General features: G+C 39.4%; 1 protein-coding gene across 2 annotated transcripts in view; it reads right to left on the bottom strand.

The window, feature by feature from the left end:
- SPIRE1 (spire type actin nucleation factor 1) overlaps positions 1–23022 on the bottom strand; it is a 128352-nt gene that overhangs the window by 58802 nt on the left and 46528 nt on the right. For both annotated transcript variants that reach the window (XM_066328797.1, XM_066328803.1), the window contains exon 3: positions 13676–13909. In XM_066328797.1, coding sequence (XP_066184894.1) covers positions 13676–13909 — 234 coding nt within the window. The remainder of the gene's footprint in view (positions 1–13675; positions 13910–23022) is intronic.

Below are 23022 nucleotides of genomic sequence, written 5' to 3'. Positions count from 1 at the left end.
GATTAACCACCTGTCTGTAGGAACTGCAGATGGTGTTTACACTGCCCTGAATGCTCAGAGGCTCAAAGGAAAGACAACTTTGCTGCTTCACTTTGCCTCCACATCTCTTGCCATTGGCAGCAATAGGAGTAAAAGCACCCCTCTGTCAAGTATTCAAGGCCAGTTCATGTATTCCAAACTGTGCTGAGTCTGCACTGTGGGGACTGTACCTGTGCTGTTGGGGCTCTGTCACAGTCTTGCAGTCCATGCCTGCACATATTCTTTCTCCCTTGTGATATTAGGAATTATGAATTTTATTTTTGTCACTGCAGCTGAGGTCAATGCAAAGCCCGTTGGGCTGGTCAGGAATCTTTTTTTTAATATGGAAAATTTAAAAAAAATCTGGATCAAAAACCATCACTGAACAAATCACATATGATGCTACAGCATATTTTTTCCCTGTTGGTCATTTTGCACTTCTGTCTGCCCAAAAGATCTTGGTCTCCACATGAACATTTAGGATGGATAACCGTAGTAATTTATTAAGCATCTTGCAGTAATTGAGTTTTCTTGAAATGTTAGGTCCTAAACTCACAGGAATATATGCAAAATATAACCTTCATTATTTCTAATTAAGAGATTGTGAAGATTCTAGTACATTTTTAAGGATGACCTCTTACTGCAATCTTAAAATATATTCATTTTCTTACATCATGGCTTCTTGGAGAGGAGAGCAATGAGTCTTTGCTTCCAAAAGAGATGAACAACACAGACCTCAACACAAGATGGGAACTCAAAGATGGGGAGCAAGAGAGATTGTCTCTTGCTAATAAATAGAATACAAGAACATTTCCTCCTCTTCCTTAGGGCTTGGCTGTTCTTCCTAACAGGTATCTTGCTTGTTGCAAAATATGCCACTTGTAGAAGTAGGCCAACCCATGCACCTGGGCCAACCTCTGACTGCAAAACCAAGCACAGTTTGTTATATTTTCAAATAAATCTCCTTGCACTTTCAAATGCTGAGCATTCTTTTGGAAATAAATTTACTTGCACACTTGGAAAAGGTTGCATTGGAAAACATATACATAGTCTAAAGTATTTGAAGCCTTCCAACCCTTATTACCTTGCTTTTAATTACCATAAAATAATTTTGCACTTCAGGTCATTTCAACCACATCAGATAAGTCTTACCATTCTTATCTGAGAAGGAACCTTATAGAAACAATATGTTCCTCACTAAAAGGGATGTGTCCTCGACAGAGAACAGTTCAGGGGAAAAAAACAAACAGCAAAAAAACCCAACAATAAAAAACACACACCACAAAGCAGCTACCAGTCACCTCTTCATCAAAATCTTATTATCTGAAGGGAAAAAGAGAAAATGGAGGGAGGCAAACCATTTTTCTAGTTCTCCAGTCAGGTGTTGAAAGACTATTTTGTTTTCAAACACAGCCCTTAAAATAATTAAACTATTTTGTGCCAAGTACTCTAAGGACCTGCACCACAGGTAATTATTCACCTGTTTTCAGTTACACATCATGAAAGATATATCTCTACAAGTCAGGCAGGAACTCCCAGCTCAGTTCTTCAACTTCAAAGCTACCTTTAAAACCCCTGGCACTTGCAGAGGCATCTACTACATGTCCATTGAAATAGATGCTTTTGCGTGATAAGTCTATCAATGCCTTCTAAAACAGAAATATAAAGGGAATTATATCTGTGGAAGGTAATTAATACTGTAGTGACCTCGGTCCACAGAGTAAGGTTATCAAAGGGGTGATCATGGTAGAGCACTCTCCTGCAAGTACTGAAAGACCAATTGTTACTCTTGGACAACTCTTTTCTATACCAACATTTTTCATGATACAACCACTTTTGAAGGCTGAAAGTCAGAGCAGTCACATTTTTAAACCCCATTACTTTAGAGCAAAGCACAGTAACTAGAAATGCAAGTATACACATCTATTTCAAATATTGCTACCTTCAGAAAGATGAAAGGCAGTTTAACATCAACTTCATATTGAATTTTAAAGCAATGGATAAAGGGACATACCTAAGACATTGGCAAAGTGCCTCAACTGGAGGTAGTCAACAGCTCTGAACTGAATTTAGGATGCACCATCACATCTACCAAGAGTCTGGTGTAAAACTGATGAGTGTTAAAGCTTACAGATTGTTCTGTCAGCAAAGATAATTTAAAACATAGCTCTTGTCAAAAAGCCCAAAACTGTTTCTAAAGGACTTTTTGCCAGTATCCTTAAGTACACATCAGTGTCCCAACAAGAAAGATGGCTTCAAGAGGAATCTGGGGGAGGGAGGGAAGGCAATGGGGATCAGTTCCCTCAAATTCTGCATGACACCAGCAAGGAGCAGCCAAGAAACCACTCTGCTTGCAGCACCTTCATTAAAAGGCCTAGATAGCTGCCAAATTACCCTCAAAGAGAGGTTATCTTCATCTGCCAGAGTGGTAAAGAAAATTAATAATCCTTTTATTGTGGGAGGCATGTAAGACAAAAGAGGTTTGTGGGGGGTGTCTAGTTATCTCCTGGTTATCTCCCCTCAGCTCCTGCACCCAGGCACAGGCAATCCGTGCCTGGAGATTACAAACCTCCTGAGTTTCACCTCCACAGCTGCAGGTGTCCTGTGCACAACAGAAACGCCCGTCCTGTTTTACCTGCTGGCCTGACCACAGAGCCAGGCTGAGGGCAGATGGGTGCCAGCCGTCCCCTGGCCACCAGGAGAGCACCTGGAAGGAGCAGCCATGTCCCCTCTCTCCCTCTCCAAGGCTGAAAAGCAAGCCCAACTCGTAGTGTTCGGAGGGAAGGTTTTTTGGGTTTTTAAAGGTCTCTGGTACAGACAGATTTCAGCACTTCTGCTGAAGGTGACACCATGAGGCCAAGTGTCTCTGGTAACCAGACTTCAGTGGAAAGTCCCCGGCAAAGTTCCTTGGCTCCAAACACAGTAGGCACCATTACCAGGGCAAGAAATTGCAATAAACACCCTCCTTTGCTCACCAGCACACGCAAATGTGAAAAGGACTGACATCACCCTTTTAAAAGGAGCACAGTGGTTACTTTCAAAGTAAAGCTGACCACATGTTGACCTCCAGTTACACTGCCCAGAATGAAAAATCAGGACAACTGTTTAAGACACCAAATGACATCACTTCAATTAATGAAACCTGTCTATCAACATAATTCACTTAAACACTTGTCACATTCAAAGCTGCTTTAACATTACTTTGAAGGGATTTACAAGAACTGTCCCCAGCTTCCTTCATCAAGCTAAGGTACAAGAATCCCTTCACTTTCTATACGGGTTTATAAGACATTAAACACAAGGGCAAGCACAAGGACAAAAATAGCTTACTGAGTATTTTTATTTCCAAATGTGTGTTGCCTAGAAAACATATTCCTTATTTTTTTTTACCTCTGAGCCATTAAAAATAGTTCTAAATGTGACATGCTGCTTCTGTCCAGACATGAAAAGACCTAATAAATTATCTTGCTAATACTGGCCTGAACTTCATTTTTTTTAATATGAAACGCTACCTCAGAAGATTTTTTAAAAAACAAACCCTATAGCTCACTTTCTTCACTTGACACTGTTGTTTTTAAACACTACTTTACAATTTTTCCTCTTCCAAAGGTGAATTGAGGATAGTGATATTTTACATCTACCTATATAAGTATATGTGACTGTATAAAATACATATATGGGGGCTTGTTACATACAGTATGATACAATGGACTGGAAGATGGGAATTGATTAGAAGAGACCAGTTCATAAAGAGATTCGGCTTCACGAGAATTTGCTGATTTTAAAGCAAGTGTTGGTCTTAATGTTCACATCAAGAAATCCTGGCATGCCAAAAAGAAAAAACAAATACAATTGCCCATTAAGACCTTCTTGTCCCAACTCCAAGACTGCTTTGTCCTAAGAGAAGGCAAAAACCCCCAAATGTAGCCAACCTGCTCCAAAAAACCCCAACCACACAATTCTCTTTTGGCTTAAATCGACCAAAGTATCATGTTCTTCCCTGCCAACATAAGTGCAATGACTACAAAACAAATGTCTGGTTTTTCTAGTGCTTAAAATGAAGTTTCTAGCCTCTTTTCTCTGAGATAAATAGATAAACAACAACAAAACAAAGGGTTTTGTTCTCTCTTTGGTGCAGAGGCAATAAAATGCCTGTTTTCCATTCACCCAGGCTTCCGAAAAGAACCTTCCTAGTGCCTTCTTTACAGGCTTTACACAAAGCAAACCGAGAGAAGCCTATGAAGCTCTGCCACTGAGTGCAGCTGCCTGCCCTGAGCACAATGCCTGGGCTCTCTGTCCTTGTCAATCCCTCAGCTAAATATTCCTCCGGAGAGGGTTTAGTTTGGGTCTCCAAACAACAACTACTCGTGGTTGCTACTAAGCACTGCCCGTTTGCTTTGCCTCCTCCCACAAAATCCCCAAATTCTCATGCCTGCTGTCTTTCTAGAGCATCCAGGCTGCCCTACACCTTCCCTTCAGCAAATGCTCTGCCAAGCTCAGTAGATTCAAGGAATTCATCACTTGGGACCACTTGACTCAGTTGCACAGATTAGTGTGAGCTATCAGAAAGGCTGCTAGGTTAAAATACTCAAATCATTCTCCACATTTTCGCATACCTGACTCACATATGCAGAAGCTTTGGGATGTATGGGCCAAAGTTTGCAGTGAGGCAAATCTGAAACTACACAAGAAGTGCCTTGGAGCCATCATCCAGAAGCAACCTGCTTTTCCCATTGTGTTATTTCATTAAAAATATTTACAAATTGATCGCTTAAAACACACTCAGGGTCATGTATCCTGCAGACAATAATCTTTTGGAAGTTACCTCTCAGGAGTGCTTCAGTTATAATACTATTTAAGGATGTTGGAAGTAAACAAAAAACCTACTGTAAAAACCCTTTTAGTAAGAAATGCAAAACATGCCCTGTCTTCAGACCAATCTTTGGGATAAATATGATATCCTGCCTTTTAGATGTAGATCTTCAGGGGTCAGCACAGTCTAGCAGACACTGTTTCTTTCTTTGTAACAAATGGCCTTATCTCACTTAAATATTTTTCTAAAACACAGCGTGCAACAGTACACTAAGCAAAGGGGAGCAGAAAATAGCATAACAGGAGCACAGAAGTCAAGAGCACACTACAAAAAAATCACACAGATAAAAGAGATTGTTATTTTTGACAATTAATGGTACTTTTAAATCAATTCTATGAACTTTCCTCCAAATGTTTAATTTCTTTTTATACTGTTACTGGCACTGAAATAAATGCACCAAAAGAAATTTTGCCTCAAGCCCAAGGCTCCCTCTTGAATAATTCAAAAGCAAGAAGATCACAGTGGCTTAATTAAAGGGCCCTCCCTCCGTTTCTTTATTTTTCCCATGTTGCTGTAACAGGACAATATGCCTCTGTAAGGAGTTAAGTAATTTTGTACATCTACACTGCTTCCATTTTCTTTGGCAATGCAATTTTTAAGTGACTCTGGACTAGCAATATTGGAATGCAAAATGCAAAACTGAAATGCACATAGTTTTTTACATAATTGCTATCAGAAAGACAAACTTCTTAGCACACTCATATTCCATTATTTATTTCATGGCGAGAACTAGAAAAGGGAAAACTCCCACAGCCACTTTTCCTCTTAATCTCTCTCCTGAACAGGTTGATGCATTGTGAGGCTCTAACATATCAGGGAAGTTAGGGACTCTACGATTTATAGAGGACAAGCACTTGCACACTCTGCCTTTAGACCTTTTCTTTCAGTCTAGAAGGCATAACATATTTTTATCCCAGCTAAATCAGTCAGACTAATTAAGAAGTTCTCCCTCACCCTACAAATCCTGCTTCTCTCACGCCTGTAGAGCACTAGAACTACACAAACACCTACAGTGTATATTCCAAATGAGCCACATATGTACAACATAAAAACTGCAGAAATAAGTTCATCTGCTGTTTTGAACATGGTCAGTGAGTGCAGCAACTGGGAACCTGCAGCACATAATACTGCATGAGAAAAATGCCCATCAATTTTCCATGTCACCATTAGTTTACCTGTCTACTAAAACATGTATCCCACACATAATGTAAGTAATACAGGGAGTCCTGGGAAGCTACACGGGATATTCCCTATGGGTTATCCCCTGTGGGATGCTGGCATTACATGGAATGTAAATCCAACACTTGTACCTTACAGGCACGTAGAAGATGTCATGTGAGCCTGTGTAAGAATGGCCTTCACTTTTAAAGTAGCTAAAGGAGCCTGCAGAGATAAAAAGCGACCAGCAACACCACAAACATCCAAGTCTGCCAAGTCTACAGGGGTAGAAACAATTCTGACAAGATGAACCTTCGCCAAATCCTAATGTAAGACAAGCTGCTGTCCTGGCTAATTTTTCTGAGCAGATCTACTGCCTTTACCAGGCTGACAGTGAATCTGCAAAACCCATCAGAGCCTTCTGTGCACTTATCAGTTTTAACACCTGGAGAAGAGGGGAGGTTAAGAGTTGGAGAGGGAGACTCAGGCAGGTTCCTCCAGCTTTGGCCAGGTCAAGCAGCACTGCTCTCCTGAGTGCTGCAGTTAATCTGTAGGGCAGAGAAGATGTGGGTCTTTTTTGGAACAGTGGCTCCTCTTTTTTCCTACTTCGTTATGGGTCACTACAGCTTTACTGTGTTAATTGACCATTACCCTGATTTCCAGTCATTACTTAGAATTTCAAATTAATCTGATCAAACAGAACATACCTTATGAAAGTAAACACTCATTGATCTACTTTAGTCTCCAGGGTGTATTTTAGGCAGCGCAGGCTTACACAGATTCTTTGATACTTCAGATGTATTATTTCTTACAGAATGCTCTGCATGTTTTCCAATTTGTATTTTTTATGGGATAACTGGAGCTTTGTCATGACAAATTCTGCCTTTTATACATTATAGGCCACCATTACCACCAAAGAATCCTTCCACCTGCACTAAAATATGAAACTTTATTTTTACCCTTGTATAAATTATTTTTAATAATCACAGCATAAAGATACAGAGGAAAAAAGTCCCTGCCCTACTGTGCGTCTTTTAGATACATAAGGGCCACACACAAATTTCAGGAGTATTCTAACCTCCCCATACATAAAAATAATCTGAACACTCCATCTGTATTTCCTGTTTTTGTTGGACAACTCCTTGTCCTCCTCAGACTATTTTAGACCTTAGACAGGTTATACCAGTATAATTATGTGAATTATGGGTACAAGGGTTTTTAACCAGTGTAGATGTGCTACTGTGAGCCATAAATCACTGCAGGAAAGGTCATTTGGTTTTGTCTCCCAGCCTGGAGTAAGACACTCTAATCTATCTAAGCCCATACTGATGGAAGGAATGTTTCCAAGAAAAATTAAAGTAAGGAAGACAAAAAGTTCTTATTTTCAATAGAAAGACCAAGGTCTTGAGGGACAACTTCCTTGCAAGGACATCAGGTATAAGCCCTTCATATCAAAGCCCTATTATTATTATTGTCAAATACTTTTATTTTAATACCAGTAACATGGAGATATTGCTCTTTCGTTACAAACACTCAAACATGCAGAGAGACACTTTTTTTTTATTTTACACAGTCTGTCCTCAACTGAGCTCCGTGGGCCTGCACAGTACAGGAGCTTCCAACACTGGCTCCTGCCATGACTCAGCCAGGAACACTGTTTACTCTGCACCTGCACAATTGTTTGTGGCATAAAATAGATGAAGGAACTGATTAAAGAACAAAGGCAAACAAATAAACTTTTGGGATGCTTTGATGACACATAGGTGACAAAGATCCCAGCAAAGGTGACAGCACAGACATGAGCTGTGTTTTGAATGAATGACGCACAAGGATTGCTTGGACAAGAGAAAAGCAGCAGGTTTACTGCATTTCTAAGGCAACTGCAAGTTCTCTCAAAGTATGGTGAAAGAATAAGAAAAGGCCTGTGGCTGGGTCCTATTCAGTCAAGATCCATGTATTCCTTAGCTATTCCAGTCTCAGTGATTGTTTTGGAAGAGTCCCAAAGGGAATGCCAGAGCACAGGAGATGAGCCCTGGTGTTTGTGACTTCGGTGCTGAACTCGGAGCTCCCACTTCTGCCAATGCAGCACAGAGAGAAAGGGTGGCCAGGATGTGTGCTGACACAAGCTGTCTGCCTGGTCAGAGGAGCACCATGGAACTCCACCTTCAGAGGCCCAAACTGCCCAGGGCCATCCACCTGAGGGTGTCCTGTCAGTGCAGTATGATTTGGGGCTGTGTTTACAAAGTCACTTCGGGAGATTTTGGGGTTTCTTTCTAGCTGACAGTCCCCAAAGAGTTAAACTGCAAAAAAGAAACAGCCCAAGGAGAACCTGCCTTCCTCAGAACTTAGGTACAAAAAGCTAGATGGCTGCACTTTCAGAGACCCAAACAGACGGGAAAGGAGATTTCCCAATACTTCAAAAGGGGTCTCAGACCTCTATGGGACTGAAGATCCACAAGTGGAATATGTAATTTTTTGTTCAAGCCAGCAAGTATTGTGAGAATAAAAGTGAAGAGAACTGAGGATTTCCAATCCACTGCAATTTCAATGTCTCTCTATGCAAAAATCATGTTTTTCTAAAATGAGATCCACCAAGATAAGGATTAGCACATAAACATGTGAGTACAGGATTCAAGAGAAGGGAAAGGACCAATTGTTGTCTTTTTTGAGCACGAGAATTTTCACAAATGGCAAACAATGCTGCATTCCTTATTAATATAAAATAAATTGGCAACATCTGGGACTTTATTTACCATCTCAGTAAGTTTCCAAATCTTCACCAGCGTCACACAGTTACAGCATACACTGCAAGTTGCTTGTTTTGAAATGAAGCATAAATACTCTTCTGCAGGCTCATATAAAAATGCTTAAGCTAGCCCAGCCTTAAACTGAATTACACTCCCAGAAAGCTGCACCTTACTAAGCTTGGACTAGACAAAATTATGGGCCTTTGAATTCCAGTAACATGAACTCTTTAGCTGTCTGTCATAAACAAATACCCTGACTTGTTTTTAACAGCATTTTCTGGTTCCTCTCTGACAAGTTCCCATATTATACTTACATGGGGTCACAGCATCTGTATGATAATAGTCCTCAGACTCAGAAGGGAGTCTCCAAAATACTTAGATCTAAATGCAGATCTTCTTATCCTGCCTATAATTGCATTGAGACAGGACATACTTTTCTTTTCCCCTATAATCCCACACATGCCATAGATGGTAGATCTGTACTACTATCAGGGTACTTAAAATAAAACAGAGACAGATCAATATCACCCCTGTAAATTTCAGTTCTTTCCAGCTGAAAGGAGTCAGTCATATCCTTGAACTACCAAGACATATGAGTCACCTAGACATACAAGTTTCTCATCTCATGAACATGCCAATGATTAAAATAACTGAAATGGGAGAGGAAGAAAGTTTGAGGTTGAGAGAAACAATTTATTCCTCCTCTTTGCGAGGCACAAACACCATTTTCTACCAACAAAAATATTGCAAACTGCATCCTTGTTGACATTTCTTATAGCAAGATAACACAATACTTAGCATGCTGCTCTGAAAAATAATTTCATGCAAATTAAGTCAGCATGGAGATTTTCTATGTATAAGTTTTGTTTACTATGGGACCTGGGCCACTCATTCACCAGTGAAGCAACACTTGCTTGACAGTTAATTTTTGGTCAGACTTAACAAATGCTATGACTGAATTTCTTAAAAGCAATTAGGTAAAACTGGGACCCAAAGCCATTGAGCACCAGAGACCATCCACCTGTATTTGCGTCCTAGACAAGAAGGTGTGGCCTAGCTACAGATAAGGCTCCTGTTAAAAGCTGAGTTAACTTTTGGGATGAAAGGTGAACATAAGTAAGAGAAAGATACCAGTGCAGGAAGGGCGCTGCCTCCTTTATGTACCTCCTACAAGACCTGCAGGAAAAAGTAGCAATGCAGTGACAAAGGTTGGTGTCGTGACTTGCAGGCACAACTGACAACACCTCTACAACATCTCTGCTCTGCAGAAGGGCTGAGGTGAAGTCAGCACTGGCAGTAGAGATTTGGCTACAATGATGTCCAAATCTGGAAGAAATGACAGGGCTAGGATGGCAGTTCTGTCCAGCAAATACCAGCCCAGAATAAAACCTGCTACCAAAGCCTTATGAGGTTACTTTTACATCTAGAATTAGAAAGGGGTGTTGACCTAGAATGAAGTATAATACTGTAAATGGGTTTAGGGTTGGAGCTCAAGCTAGCAGATATTGATAAATTGCAGCTTAGAAAGTGCCTCTGGGTTAACATGAAAAATATTGTTGGTTTAAACCATCTGACTGCAGAGATCTGTGGGATAAGGAGTGTGATAATGTTAAGATTAGGAGTGGAATTAGGGTTTGAGCATACTCTGGAAGAGGCTGATAAACTGCATCATCTTGTCTCAGTATCAGGGAGTGCCCCACGCTGTGATAAAGGTGCCACATGACAGGACTTCCCACACCCTTAGCAAGCCCAACACTGCCCAGCATGCCAGGCCTTCCCTGTGTGTATTCTCTGTTGACCAAGGCTCCCCAAGGTGCCCATGTGCTGTCCCTGCTGTGTTCTGATCCCCCAGGATTACTGTGCCTTGTGTAGACACAGCGCAAAGCCGGCACTGCCGACACATACAGATCTCCTGCCCCCCACAGCACCCTGTGGACACACAGTGCATAGGGCAGGGGAGAGGGCCTCAAACAAGGAGAGCATCTGAACATGCTTTCTGATTTCTGAAAATGTCCAGCCTTTACTGTCTCCATTTCTCCCTTCATTTGCAGCAGGGCTGACAAATCAGAAATATATCAAAGACTAAAAGCTTCTGGCAACCAGTGTCTCCTCTCTTCACTGATGCATTTTTAAAAACAGTCGGTCAAGTCTGGGCAGCAGGTTGGTGCTGCCAAGGAAATCAAAAGCTCAGTCAGCCAAATATACCAAGAAGCAGCACAAAAGCTTGTCTGTGTCCTCTCCACTGGCTTTGCCAACGATGATCTTGGCAGTACTATTTAGCACTTACCTTCTTCCCAGTTCTTGGGAACCGGTGTTTGCCACATTACTCAGCATTTTCCAGGCTAGGGGGAGGGTGTGGGATTGACCTTCACATTACAGAAAAACCTGACACGTATCTTAACTACCTCTGTGTGTTAATCACAAAATATGGTCTCCCAAGTTAGTGATTAATGGTGAAAAATTCAGCCTTAGTGGCAGGCAGGCCTTGGACAGACAATGACAGCTTTTGGAAAAGGGGGAACCATATAATCACTTTTCAAGGACAAAATAATTTCCAGACTGGAGACTACATAGTTAAAAACCTTAAAAAATCAGTATTAGTAGCACACAGGCAATCTCTACCATTTTCCAAGCTTGCCATGTAGAGAATGCAGGGGAGGCAAGAACAACAGTTCTTAATTCAACAAGCAAACCTGCCTCAGCATTCACTACAAACTGTGGAGGAAAATCCTCCACAGTCTTGCCAAGAGGGACTCAAAATAATTGAGCCTCATGGTCACAAGACCACACACACACCACTGTTGTGAAACAGTCACTGAGTAAATAAGGGTGTAGCCTCCAGCATTTAACCACTGCTGGAGGGGATAGGAAGTAAGAGAAAGCCACATGCAAAAGATGGTCTTACCCCTAAAAAGGTACTAAGAAAAAACCCATTCTAGTACTGTCAATGCAGTAACAACACTGACTAGGGAATAAAGGTAATTTGTAGAGTTAAGCCTGCAGCACGTAATTTAGGCAAAAAACAACAACAGAAATAAAAGAGAATTCCAAGGGATGGAAGAGTAAAAGTTTGGATGAAGGACAAATGACAGCTGACCTTCAGTTTACTAAGAAGTCACAGAAGCAGTACATGTCCAGAATGATATAAAATTATTAACAAAATATGATGAAGAAATAAAACGTAAGATGCTGATTATAAAACATACAAACAGACAGGTACCTCAGCCTAGCAGAGATATTAACAAATCCAAATGAAAATTCCACAGCAGTTCCATGGCCTTAACCATTGAAACATGTTGAATTTTCTTACTGCTTTTGTATTTCAGGGATCTCTATACCAGTGTACCTAAAGGAGTTCAACAGTTTTCCAAATTCATCTTTTATTGTTTGCAAATATCAAATAAATAACTTGCAAAATAATCACTTCCACGAAGCCACTGCCTTCAGCTCTGCGTATACAAAGTCCTTGTCTGCCTCTGCACTAAGTGAAACTTTGACTTAATCTAACCTCATCTGTCACCAATCCACAGCATTTTGCCAAAGCAGGAGAAGGGAGAAATGTATCCCATCGGTCTACATTTCCTCCAGACTGTCAGGAGCAGCTTGCATGGGGGCTTGGCAGGGAGCTGCTGGCCCCCTCTGGAGCAGGTGACCCAGGGAGGACAGAACAAAGCACCTGCACACAGCAACTCAGCAAGGCTGGCAGTGGCAGGGGCTTGAAGGGCAGAGCACTACAGCCAGCCAAGCCCTCCTCATCACAGGGCAGCAAAAGACCACTTCATTCATTTCTCCCTCTGGCCTCTGCTTCTCTAAGGGAATGAGGGAAGACAAGGGCATTAAGTGTTTAGCACTACTTCTGATGCAAGAAGCATGCAAAAGCATCTCAAAGTCACCCTCTCTTCAGTCTCCTAAGAGTTTCTCTCTACTGTTAACCCAGCAGAACTGAAGATATGTAGTGGAGTCTTTTTCCTGAGTGTTAATGTGTTCTGATGTGCTATTTGGGACATTCTTCTAGTCCCAGCTTCCACCATGACACTCAATTTCTGTGGTGCACTAAGCTTTTGCTCCTCAGATATGACTTGCATTTGTGAAGAAGCACTATAAACGGCCCAATCCCCTGGTACAAGTTAGTCTAACGTTTTCCAACCTGTATTAAAGTCTCAGATTATTTATGAGTTAAATCAATTACACAATTTTTTAAAACCATTCTTATTAATGTCTCTGTCTGGAATGAGAGCTCACTGGGCTCTAAAACATGCACAGATTACTCTGTAGAAAACAGAGGGTAATACTTTTAAATGATTATTCATACTAGCCCAGATAACATTAAAGAACTTGTCACTATTAAAATTCATAAGCTATATTTCCTAATTTCACAACTCAGGTCAAGAACTGCAACCATAATGATCACCAGTGAAATACTGTGTCCTGACTCACTCCATACAAATAAGCCACTCTCATAAAGTACTCCTGTCCCTCAGGAGGGGAGGGTGGCAAGGGAAGGAACTGATAAGAAATAATTACACTAAATAACCTGCTAATGAAAAGGTGAATTAATTGAAACACACCATGAAGTATCCAAGAGTACACAAAGTAATTCAACAGATGTTTACACTGGAAGGCTGACTATCCAGTGCAGGGATTAAATCAGATTGTGATATTAATGGCACATCCAATGCTAACGTCGATCATGGATTTTCTGTTGCCTGCTGTCAAACCTAAAATAATACTGCATGCCATTTTTACAAGCAAATCATATAAAAGGACCAGGGAAATCAGAAAATGACACAGCCAGTATCACACAGAATAATAACAACACAGAAAACAGAGTTGATTTTCTCACTGACAGAACTATCATATAAACTGCCCATTACTGTACCTTCATGACATTTTTGTAGGAGTGAATGGCCTCAACTTCCTCTTTGTCATCATCATCCTCCTCCACTCCTTCATCCAGAGCATCATACCCTTCATCCCTACTCCCATCTGTTTCTGTGGCATTAGTCATGTAGTCAATAAGCTGCTCCAGTGGAGGACTTAATTCCCGCTCTTCATTTTCCTTCAAACCATAGTCCAGGGCTTTATATATAATAATCCCTAGTGATTCAATAACCTGTGAAAACAAAAAAGAAATATATATTAATGCCATTTACATGAATGAATAGGTCAAGTGAAGAACAACCTTTTCTGGCGTTTGTATAACAAACCCAGCAACTGAGAGGGCAATAAACATCAAAATCAAAGAGAAAAATGATCCAATAATATCTATAGTAGCACTTGAGTAAGCACTTGAGTAATACAGCATTGAACAAGCAAGAGCAGATCATACCCCATACCTACAGCTTTCTTATTTCCATATTTGAAAGAAAAATTCATCATTTAAAAACAAAGCAAGACCTATTAAGGTTATTTTCCCTTTTTCCTTCTGATATTGCAAACCTCAAAGTAACATTACTTTACTTTGTAAGACTATATTTTACACACATGATCGTTTTGTGTGCGGTACGTAGGAAGAAATTAAAAGAAAGAATAAACTAACATGAGATGCCTTCTTCCTCCCACAGCTTCATGACACTTGGAAACTGCCCTTCAGTTTGTGTCTTTTCATGGACCTGAGAGGTGTCAGGACACAGCTGTGGATGTCCCAGTATTACTGACTGAGCAGTGGGACAGCAGCCCACAAGAACTCCTCTGCCTGTTGCACACCTGTGGAGGCACACATATGCCACTGAAACTACCAACAACCGTATTCCATAGTGATGAGGTAGTACCTTAATTTTTCATTGAATTGAGGCTTCTTATTTGTGCCCTGTCAAGAGCAAAGCAAACCAATGACCTCTTACTCAGTGTGAGCTATGAAAAGATTATCATGAACATCCCACAATGCTAAATGAACATTTTCTCTCTTGACATTAAGTATTTTCCTCATGAGCAATACCGAAGCTTCTGGAATTTTAAAGATGTAAATAGATGGCATTTCAAAATGAGGAATTTGAAAATTATTATTAATGAAGAGGGAAGGGGAAATGGGATTGCAATAGTAAACCACAAGAAGGTAATGTCACTACTGGAAGATCCTTGTCTGACAAGGGAAGTAGGACTGGAGTTATTGCATGTAATCTCTGATCTTCCCTGAGTGTTGGGATAGATAGCATGTCACACAAATTACCATACTCCAGTGTAGGAGTAACTGGCACAGCAGCAACTTTAATAACAAGAGCATTTCTAAATATACCAAACCTTGTCATCAAATGCCATTTTCTCTAATCTGCCTTTTGGTATCATCCTGGTTGACACACTTTTTACTGCAGTGTTTTGAAATTCCGTTTGGGTAAATAGGACAATACAAAGGGATTCTTAAAACATTAAATTTGACTCTAGCTGCTTACTTATTTCAGCACAACAAAGTATTTTTGGTCTCAGAGGCTGGAGGTTAGCAAAGACTTGAAATCGTTTCCCATTAGTTTATCTAGACAGATGATTTAAAGATTGCTGTAGTCTGACAGCTTTACACTTGTGTACTTCATTTACATTTGTTCTTTGCAGTGCAAATTCACTTTGCAAGACAGTGGCTAATAAACAAAAAACAAATTTAAAACTCAATACATAAAACACAGTCTTTTGTAATTTATTTCCAATAATTTTGGTAACTTGGTTCAATATAAAAATTTTGCATATGCTATTCCCTTGAAATGTGTTTACACATATTTATTAAAAAATGCATTTGGGGAAAGTGATTAGGCAGATTAGTGAAGAAGAAAAGCCTGCATGTGTTTCTTCAGTTCAAAGAACAGCTTCTGACTTGGGAAGTGCTGTTGAGACAGGAAAGTATGTCAGGGAAGCATCACTGCCTTCTTGCTCAATTCTCATACCCTTCCCCTGACTTTGGCCATGACCCACTTTGGAGCCAGGACACTGCACCATACAGACCTTAAAAACAGCTCTAACAGATTAAACTTATATTTGTAATGTATCTTGCTCACTTCTTAGGGAAGGTATTTTGTAGTGACTGTCTTGTAAAACTTGTATTGTTAAAAAAGGCATAATGTGAAAATGTGGAAGTCACACAAAGTAGAATATATTAATTCCAAAGGTACATATGTTTCCTGTAACTCAGGTTCTGGTACAATCCCAGCATGCAGCCCTTCAGAACTGAAAGGGAACAAAGAATACCAGTTTGAAGGAAACAGAAATTAAAATTAAGTATAACTGAATAATCACTTTGATACTTTGAGCACCTGGGAATAAATACACAGTGAGCAACTTCTAACTTTAATAAAAAGTACATTTGAAGTCTGAAATGTCCAGATCAGATGCAAAGAAAATGATGTCTTGTGCCATGCCGTAATGGCTGGTGAACACAGCTTCTGGATTTTGCTACCAAAACTTAAAAAAAATAGAAGAGGGGATGGATAGAGAAAGTGAACTCTCTCTGCCTTCTTCTGTTTGGGAAGAGGATTAAGGCATTCAAAAGCACCGTGGCTAAAACTGGATGACAGCTGCTGCTTTCTTTGATGTATCAGCAGTGGGGCTTTTGCAGCTCAGTAATATGGTTTGTGCGTTTTTATGTACTATGAACAGATTTCATAATACATGCAAAGCTGACACAAGAGGAAAGCTTCTAACAGCACCAAGTCAGAGCTATAGTTCAGTCTCTCAGCTCCTTATTTAGGAGACATGATCAAAACCATATTTACTCATTGTCTATCTACATCACAGATTCTTCTTGCTGAAAGACAAAGCAGCAAACAACTCAACTAAGTAACTTTGCTTTGACCCACATTGAAACTGAAAACATTCAGTGCTTTCAGCAGGATCAGTGTACCAAGAATCCTGTAAACCCACAACTGCCATACAAATATCAAACAAAAGTCACAGAATTGTCAGTGCTTCTTCCCACGGATAAAACTGCTAATGCAACTTCATACAAATAAAACGTTTAGGTCTATATGACTAGAAGCAGTGTATATACAAGTCGATTGATTGCTGCTTCAATGCATGACTGCTGTCACTTTGCCTGTAACACAAATCAAATACAAACAAAAAAAAGGAAAAGCTTTTCACAGCTGAATGGATTAATTGATAAATAAGAGTAGGTTTTGAGTTGGATAATCAGGGACGGCCACTTTTAATTTTCTTTTTTTAAGCATCAATTATTTACAAAGAAATCACATGTTCTAAACTCTACTGTTGGCCAATTAAGTACAAAATAAAATCTTCTGGCACCTAACAAGTGACAAGTACTGATACAGTTTTCAATTATATGTGAAAACAGAGAATACATTAAGAAAAAAAAAGGTAAGAATGGACCTAACACATTGACACCCCAAAATAACTGCATAACACTGGAATAAGTATCATCACTAACAATAAGTAACACAGCTCAACTCAGGTAAAAAAAAATAATAAAGACCTGCACTTTGAATTTTAGAACACATTTGTTCCTGATTGATTTAAATTTTAGCAATTTTAGCAATTGAATTGCTAAATTAAATTTAAAATTTTAGCAATTAAATTTAAATTTTAGCAATTTAAATCTGGAAATCAATCAATGGATAAATAAACTTAAAAAATAAACAAGGAAGTCTGCATTATTAAGCTTTACACCTTCTCATTGAGTTCTTTTGAAAGTCATGGCTTCAGATCAAAAAAACCCCCAACACACAAACCTTTCCCACAGACTGAAATTGTACGTTGCTGTGCTGAAATCATTAGTGAAAGGGCAATTTTGTTCCACTGTGAGCATTCCTGCAGTTTCTACACCATTTTAGACTCCTATGGTGTTTTAATAATAGATTGTGATAAAGTTGCTGGAACACTTTTGACTTTAAAAACAATGCAAAAACAATATCCACACACTCCTTTTACACACATGGCAAAACCAAAACCCTAATTACTCAGATTCTTTTCATACACAGACACTGCCCAGAACTTTCCATTCCATATATATTCCTCCAACCCATTAAAGCATGCCTCTTGGACAGGGGTTCATTAGTGTTCTAGGTTTTTCATAGGACCCAAATTATGCTCTTCCAATGAACTCTGCCAATTTAACATTCTTGAACTCTTCAAATATACTCCATACAGGAACCAGAGGTTCAATATTTGTGCAATTATTGCAAGTACTTCACTTTGAGAAAAAGCCTTTCTTCCCCTCAACATACACACCTCCGTGATTCTTGCTGAAGCATAGATGAGAACAGGCAGAATCTACATCTCACACACAATGGGGCACTGTCTGAGCTTTCATCCTCTTCTTAGGCCTGCCTCAATTTTTAAACAAACAAAGCCCAAGGACAGGCTTGTACTTACAGCAGCAAAGGACTGTTTTTCAGCTCAAATGCCTGTCCCTCCCTGAAGTTCTCCCTTCATCCAAAAGCCACTCAGGTTTTGCATCCTTAAATTTAGATTAAAGATGCTGTAAGGCTCCTGCTCCTAAGGTGAGTTAACTAACTTTGAACTTTCCCACAGGGACCTCAGATATGGCCACCAGCCACAACAATATTTCCATTACTACTGTACTTTTATTAATTCTAATAAATTTTTTATTAAAAATGTGCAGTACAATAATAAATTTTAAGTGCTTCCATATTTAACCCAGATCTCCAACACACGTACTGAAGGAGAATCATTCTGCCTCATGGTAAGAGTGCTGAGAATTCAGGGCTGGCACTCTTTAGGGCAGAGATCTTCTCCATCACCAACTCTGCCACCACCTATGGTATTAGGCAGCACTTAGTCAATCTGTGAAGACTAACCTGTCCTAATGCTGACTTTAAATTAGCCTGCCAGGAGCTCCACACAATGCTTCTGACACCATAACATGGTATAAACATAGACACAGACACAGAAGTCAAGGGTTAGATATCTTATTTTCTGTGACATACTAGAAGACAAATACACGTAAGTTTTTGTGCTCAATTTCTGTAGTATGTTCCAAAGAACTGGCATGTTGAAATGTTACGCAAAATTAACTTGCTCCTCTCCAGCTACGTGGCAGAGGGTGAAAGTTTTTGCTCTGGGTCTCATTTCCATTTGTAACAAAGTAATTCATTATTTCTTCAGCATTCAATTCTGGAACTAAAAAAAGACCAGGCTTTTAGGAAAGGTGAAATAAAGGGGTTAGGATAACCCCATGCACATTTTTTTGGTTATTTAGCTCATCCTGAGGTGCCCTACATAACTCCCAGGAGCAGCTCATGGAAGAGCATGTCTAAATAGGACACTGTCAGAGGTGTGCTGCTGTACATTAATGTAGTTTTCACCAAAGCATTCCCAAGTGGAAATGGGGTAGCATTACCCAGGTTTTAATGGCGGGGGACACTGCTAAATTTAAATATGACCTTCACTAAATTAGGGCAACGTGCAATGGACTATCAAATGAGAACAGTGAAAAAACTTCCAAGTGCTTCCAGGAAAGCAGCAAGGATTTGGACTACTTCCAATGAATCAAACGAATCATTCATTTCCAAAGAATATAGACATAAGATACAGAATTATTTAACTTCTGGGTTTGCTACTGAACTAACAAAGCACTGCTTTCTGCAATATAATGAGCCTTGCTTTTTAAGCCAAAGCAGTAATGAAAGCAAAGAAAAAGAAAATCAGAGTATGCCAGGTCAGATAGAAAATAAATATGAAACACAATTAAATAAATCTTTTTAATTATATTCAGTCTGGCTTAGATACATTCAGAGTTAGGAAAATTTCTCTACCATATTCAGAGATCTTTTTCAAAACGGTTTTATACCCTGAGTCTTTGAATGCACTAAGTGGGTAGACAGACCCTACTTACTGAATTCTTTGTACCATTCAGGTGTGTGTTAAAGAGACCCAGTGCAAGAACTTTCAATCAAAGACACAGAACAAGCCTAAAACATACAAAGGAGATGTTATTTGTTCCGGTTTATTCCCCTCAAAATGAGTATGTGAAAACTGAAGCAGTTAAATGTTGTTGGACACAGCTGCCTCATGCAACTGTAAGTTTATTAAGCATCAAGTGTAATATAACTCTTCAACTTATTCAAAGGTTCTGATAATTATAAATGTGGGTTTTAGTTGTTAAAATTGCACTATAGCTATTATCTCAGTAGAACTATAATTTATTAGCATAAATGAAAGCAGATTTTTTCCTATTGTATCAGTCTCAATTTACTTTTTATCTGCAGTGTTTCATTTTAAAACTGTCAATTTTCTTCCAGCTTTTGCTCAGACATTATAATCCCCAAGATCTTGACAAATCACTACTCTGTTACTACAAACTTCATTCAACCTGAAGGATTTCCACCATAGTGACAGTTCATACACAAGGAAAAAATTAAAATTAAGTTCTCTAATTTAACTGTGGAGACTCCAGCAACGGCTGAAGCTTCAGTAAAAGAATCAGATGCAATAATTAAGTAACCTAAATGGTGAAGGTCATTTGAAAGTTCTAAAATACACCTCTATTCATATGAGGTTTCAAATACAGGTCATGTTATCCTGATGCCATTTAAATAAGGAGAATATCTTTTTTATCCTAAGTTAAAGACAGAAAATCCAATCATATCACAAACTTCTATTCTAGTTCTGTTGTCTTTTTTCTTTTTAATTTTATTTGATAAAACATAGCTAAACATATACATATCATTTTTTATAGAAATAGAAAGCAATCAGGTGAACATCCCAGATGAGAAAACAGAAAGGGCAAAGACTTCAGCTGGCTTCCAAAAACAAAACCAGGCCACAGAAACACCAGTGGGTTCAAATGGTGTAGGATACAGAAATTACCATTTGTCACATCAGCCTTTTGAACAAAGCTTTACCTAGATTACATGAGAGTATCAGATTAACTGCACCCAAAGACTTTGCAGTGAGGGAGAGAAGTAAGCAGCTCAAGGAGAACTGGTACAAAGGAGAGCAAGACTAGTTCAGTAGCTCTGATGCTGAGAATTCGTGTGTGACTGGTTTAAGTTTGGCTGACATTGCACACCTGCCTATGGTCTGTCAGACAAGATATAGAAGACAGATAACAAAGAGCTTATTGGAGCTTTGATTCAGTTCAATTTACAGTAGTCATGAAGCAATGCAAAATCAATGCCACTTTTATCCAAAACATCTACACAGTTCAACTACTTTACTCCAAGAGTCAGTTTTCATGAATTTTTCAGCCCTCCCCATGGCTTCTATGTCAACCATTACAGCTGCCTGCTATAGGCTTGGCCCCCATTTAATTAATCCAAAAATTAAAGTGAGTAAAGACCTGCTGCAATATAAACCATTTGACTCCTCTGAGTCAAGAACTTCCTCGCACCTATTTTCACCAAAATTGACGACTACAAAAGCCAAGCAAACAAAATATCAGGACACTGAAAGCTATTCTTTTAAATACAAATTCTTCATTAGTTAAAGTTTTACATTTCCATGTACATCTTATAAGCTTTCCAGCAGCAGCACAGAATAGACTCTAAGTTAGGCTGGTTTCACCATCCTTGTCAGGGCTATGCCTGCATTTCAAGTGTTTCACAGCTGATAAACTTCACAGAGACAGATGAAGCACCTGAACAAGTTTACAGAGAGTGGGGAATGTGTCAACTCTTCTGGTTTCACTTTAGCTTTCCTCAAACCCATCTTCCTTCATTCCTGAAAAAGTACAACTAACAGACTTCTCTTGTCAGTAAACCGTCCTAATGCCAAGATTCCATGCATAAAATCAAGTATGTCAAGAAAGAAGCCCAAATGTAACCACTCAACAGGTCCTTTTCAAAGTGATGTGTTGCTCCTTTCTAGTGCCTGGAGTCATTAACCCCACACAGAACAACACTAATTTAACACTGCTTGTCTTGGAGGCACAAGCAGTTTATGGCAAGTCACATAACCACCCATAAGAAGGTTGTCCTTTCCATCCATGCCAAAGGAGATGTCTATGGGATGTTGCATGTATCACATAGCCACCTAAGACAACCCATGCACAGCTACCTCCACTGTCTTGTGGAAGGTCACTCAGCCATACCTAGGCTTCTTTCCTACAGAAACTGATGGGAATTCACACGTGCAGCCTGTGACCAGAAAGGAAGAAATGTGAGACTTTTACTGAGAGATTTTTTGCTAGTCACATGTGTAAGAAAACACGTCCTTATGTAATCCTGACATAAGGACATGCTTTGGCTATGAAGCATGTGAATTTTTACATAGCCTATCATGATAGTCCAAGGAATTACTAATGGGCCAGACACATTAATTATTTAGGTCATGTATGATCTCTTAGTATATAATGTAAAATATTACTGCAGGCTGACAAAGCCTCTGCAAAGCTCCTGATTTTATGCATATTCCTCCATGCCCACTTCCCCATAAAAAGCAACATTGGACACAGGCATTTGGATCCCTCAAATACTTGTCCAAAACCAAACACCTAAGTGAACATAAAATATTTCAACAAACAACAAATGAGGGGAGCTACTGCAAAATTACCTTCAGGTTCTCATAATGACCTTATTTGAAAGACTGGTATTTGCTAAAATAGTTCAAAAAAGCAAAAGCAGGCACTGTTGACCAATTATTTACCTATACAAAAGCCATTAGCTTGACACTATTTTTTCCAGGTCTGAAACTCAGATACAATCATAGTATGGAAGGCTGACTTGCCCTACACTAAAGAGTAACAGAACGTGTGGCTGAAACTCAGCAAAAAGCTCAGCACCTGCTCTTAGGGCCACAAAACCCCAGAGAATCCATTATGAAATGTCAATCACAGACCTCTATTTCTATTTCCTTCTGAACAATGAAACCTCCACAGAAGAAATACATACTAAGACACACCTCTACCCCAGACAAAAGCTATTGATACATAAAGCATACAGTTTATAACCTCAGGCACAAAGTATACCTTAGCACAAGATATTCCAGCACCTGCCAGCTGTCAAAGTCGTCAAAGTGCTGAACTGTGACAGTTTATTGTCCTTAATGGAACAGCTATATTCCTGGATTACGCATTGCTGAGCATTGTTATACAGCTCTCTGCCAATAATGACAATATCTATGTATTCCATCTCAGTGATCATAGCATAGGTTTGCTTGCAGTTACAGGTCAGGAGAGTTATGCTATTTAAAAAAAAAAAAATCATATGGATTTTATGGTTAGATTGGGAAAAAAGCAAACAACAACAACACCAACCTCCACAAACTATAACAAAACCAAAGCGTTCCTGACTGGCTGTCTGCAGAAATCTCCATCACAGATTTCTA

The sequence above is a fragment of the Sylvia atricapilla genome, chromosome 1 (assembly GCF_009819655.1).
Source record: "Sylvia atricapilla isolate bSylAtr1 chromosome 1, bSylAtr1.pri, whole genome shotgun sequence".
NCBI classification, from domain to species: domain Eukaryota; kingdom Metazoa; phylum Chordata; class Aves; order Passeriformes; family Sylviidae; genus Sylvia; species Sylvia atricapilla.
This window is presented reverse-complemented; position numbering and strand designations above follow the sequence as displayed.